The 2636-nt window shown below is 36.0% G+C and overlaps 1 protein-coding gene across 1 annotated transcript; it reads right to left on the reverse strand.

Moving 5' to 3' along the window:
- Positions 1 to 171: 171 nt before the first annotated feature.
- On the reverse strand, positions 172 to 2525 carry LOC107736758 (microtubule-associated protein 4-like; the record flags this gene model as incomplete). Its single annotated transcript, XM_016548114.1, has 2 exons — positions 172 to 449; positions 2413 to 2525. Coding segments are annotated over 2 exons (329 nt in total), but the record flags the coding sequence as incomplete, so codon positions are not given.
- Between the last annotated feature and the right edge of the window lie 111 nt (positions 2526 to 2636).

Below are 2636 nucleotides of genomic sequence, written 5' to 3' on the forward strand. Positions count from 1 at the left end.
GTTTTACACTATTAATCAGTCGACCTCTTGTACAGCGGTAAACCAGACAACAGAATAACAAACAATTCACATGCAGCATAAAATTAAGAGCTAAAGAAAAAAAAAAGCCACAAAGTAATAATGTGTATGAAATGAAGCAGAAACCAATAATATTTAGCAGTAAATGTGAGGAATGGAATGTGAATGTGGTGAATGAGAGTCTTCAGTTCTAAAAGACCTCTAGTCTGACGGGGTCAGTCTTTTCGGGTTTCTCGGGCCGGGTTACACACAAACTTACTTGTTTCAGGGATGAGCGAGTCCAGGCCCTGTGGGTCCCGGAGCTCCTCACTCCTGCAGGGGCCGGCCTCCTTCAGCCCATTCTCCTGGGCAGCGCCGGCTGACGGCTGGGTGGCAGAGACACCACTAGAGGGAGCCGCGCTGCCCTCAGCAGTCTCCTGCGCCCCCTCAGCCTAGAAACACACAGCAGGCCGTCAACACCAGAGATGAGGGGGAGATGGAGGTGGACGCTTGAACACAATATAAATCAATCCTTGCATGGTGAAGGAATATGGCTGATACACAGAACCAGTTTAGACATATTGGACTCAATTCCTGTTTGATGAAGTTTTCGGTTTAAAACTAATTCATTTATTTAAAAAATATTTTAATATAATAATATAATTAATATTTAAATGTATAAATGTAATAATAATAAATATATATATATATTTTTTTTTGTCCAGATTTATTTATTTGTTTTATATTTTGATCACTACATTACTTTTTTTTTATTATAAAATGAAACTCTACACTGGTACGGTATATCTGTACAGTGAACAAAGCAAAACTTTACAATCAAAAATCATGACAAATTTAATGACTAAATTTCATACATATAGAAAATAATCAACTATCATGTGGAACGGAATTCACCTTCAATTTCAACTTTTCAACCTAAAATTACGAAGATGAATGGCAATGAATAGAAATCCTTGCAAACGGAGACGCATGCCAATCATATGCATATGCACTTATACTTAAATTATTACAATTTAATAAAACTTATTAAAACTTTTCAATAATTCTAAACTTATGTCAACAAAGACTTAAAACTATGATGAACAGATGCTCACATAAAACAGAAGTTTTCATCCAAAATAAAACCTGCAGTTCACACTGCAATGTAAACTGCAGCATTATTCTGTTAAACATGCTTAATTTAAACCCGTTTAATATTTATTACAGATGTAGCAAAAAGTCCAAAAATTCACGCTGTTTCCGAAAGTCTCAGTAAACGTATGTTAAAGTTTAAAAACAGTATCAGTGTGATCATAATCACAAATGTGTGTTCAGAGTGGATGGGTGCAAAATAATAATGGGCGGAGCAAGTGGTCATGTGACTGAGGTGGATGACCATAGGCTGAGGGGCAGGTGACATCACTACCACACATCGGCCTGAACCCAGCAGAGCAAGTCTTTTTTCCAATCAGACAAAAGTCCTTACTCTTGTCTTTAAAATACCAGAGAAATTAAATATAACTTTTTATTTTTTTTAACACATAGTAAGTGATTTTTTGGGGGGGATGGAATGAAAACTGTAAAAACACATGGACTTAAAACACAAAAGCATGAAAAATAACACAAAAAAAAAATAACATCAGCATGTTTTAAACTTTCCATGCAAGTGTAATATTACTCACCACTGATTTAAAATAAAACAGCTTTTAAAGGAACATTTCACCGAGAATAAACAACTTTGACTTCACAACGTGAGATATATTAAAGATAGCTAAGCCTCCTGAAAGTCCTCTTTTAAACATCCCCTTTTATGCTGTACAGAAATCAGGAGAGTTTTCACACAACGTGATTAATAACACAGCCCTGTATACTGCTGATTTGAAAAATAATAATAATAATAATATTCAAAAAATGCATAATTTAAATTAGAATCTGCAAAGGAGAGGAAAGTGTAAATTAGGATTACGCATAACAACACGTCTTGAGAATGATTCATACATGTGAAAATGTGCTGAGAAGAACTGAACGAATAGTTGTCATGTGGCTCAGATTCAGACAGGAATCATGTGTTTGTGCTGTTTTTCTGCTGATTAAGATGTAATTCAAGACTTCTTCACCGCACAGATGCTTGTCTAAAGCAAAAACGCTATGAAATGCATCGTATTTAGTGATAAAGTGTGATGTGCTCAAACAAAACAGACTTTTTTTTTCAGTAAGAAACAAATATTGGATTTCACTCAGCAGATATGATTGCAGGGCAGTGTTACAGATACTTGGGTGAATTATTCCTTTAAACACTAAACAACTTCAAATATTTAATTCAAATGTCTGAATTGTCTAAATGTAGAATAAAGTACGACTTGGCTTCTATAACATCTCAGAGGTTTGTGCAACTGATCTTCCTGCCAAACTCACCGTAACGTTCCCGCCTCCAGGTTCATGATTGACATTATCCATTGAGCCCACCTTGGGCTGAGCTTTATCCTTAAAGTTCACCTTACGGCTCTCGATCTTGACTTCGCCTCCACCTACAGAAAAACACACAAACCCACTGGTCTAAAAGCTGAGATGACAGCCACTGATACGGAACTGAAAGCTTTAAAGGGATAGTTCACCCAAAAATGAAAATGTGATGTTTA

The sequence above is a fragment of the Sinocyclocheilus rhinocerous genome, unplaced genomic scaffold (assembly GCF_001515625.1).
Source record: "Sinocyclocheilus rhinocerous isolate Xijiao unplaced genomic scaffold, SAMN03320098_v1.1 C36944963, whole genome shotgun sequence".
In the NCBI taxonomy this organism is placed as follows: domain Eukaryota; kingdom Metazoa; phylum Chordata; class Actinopteri; order Cypriniformes; family Cyprinidae; genus Sinocyclocheilus; species Sinocyclocheilus rhinocerous.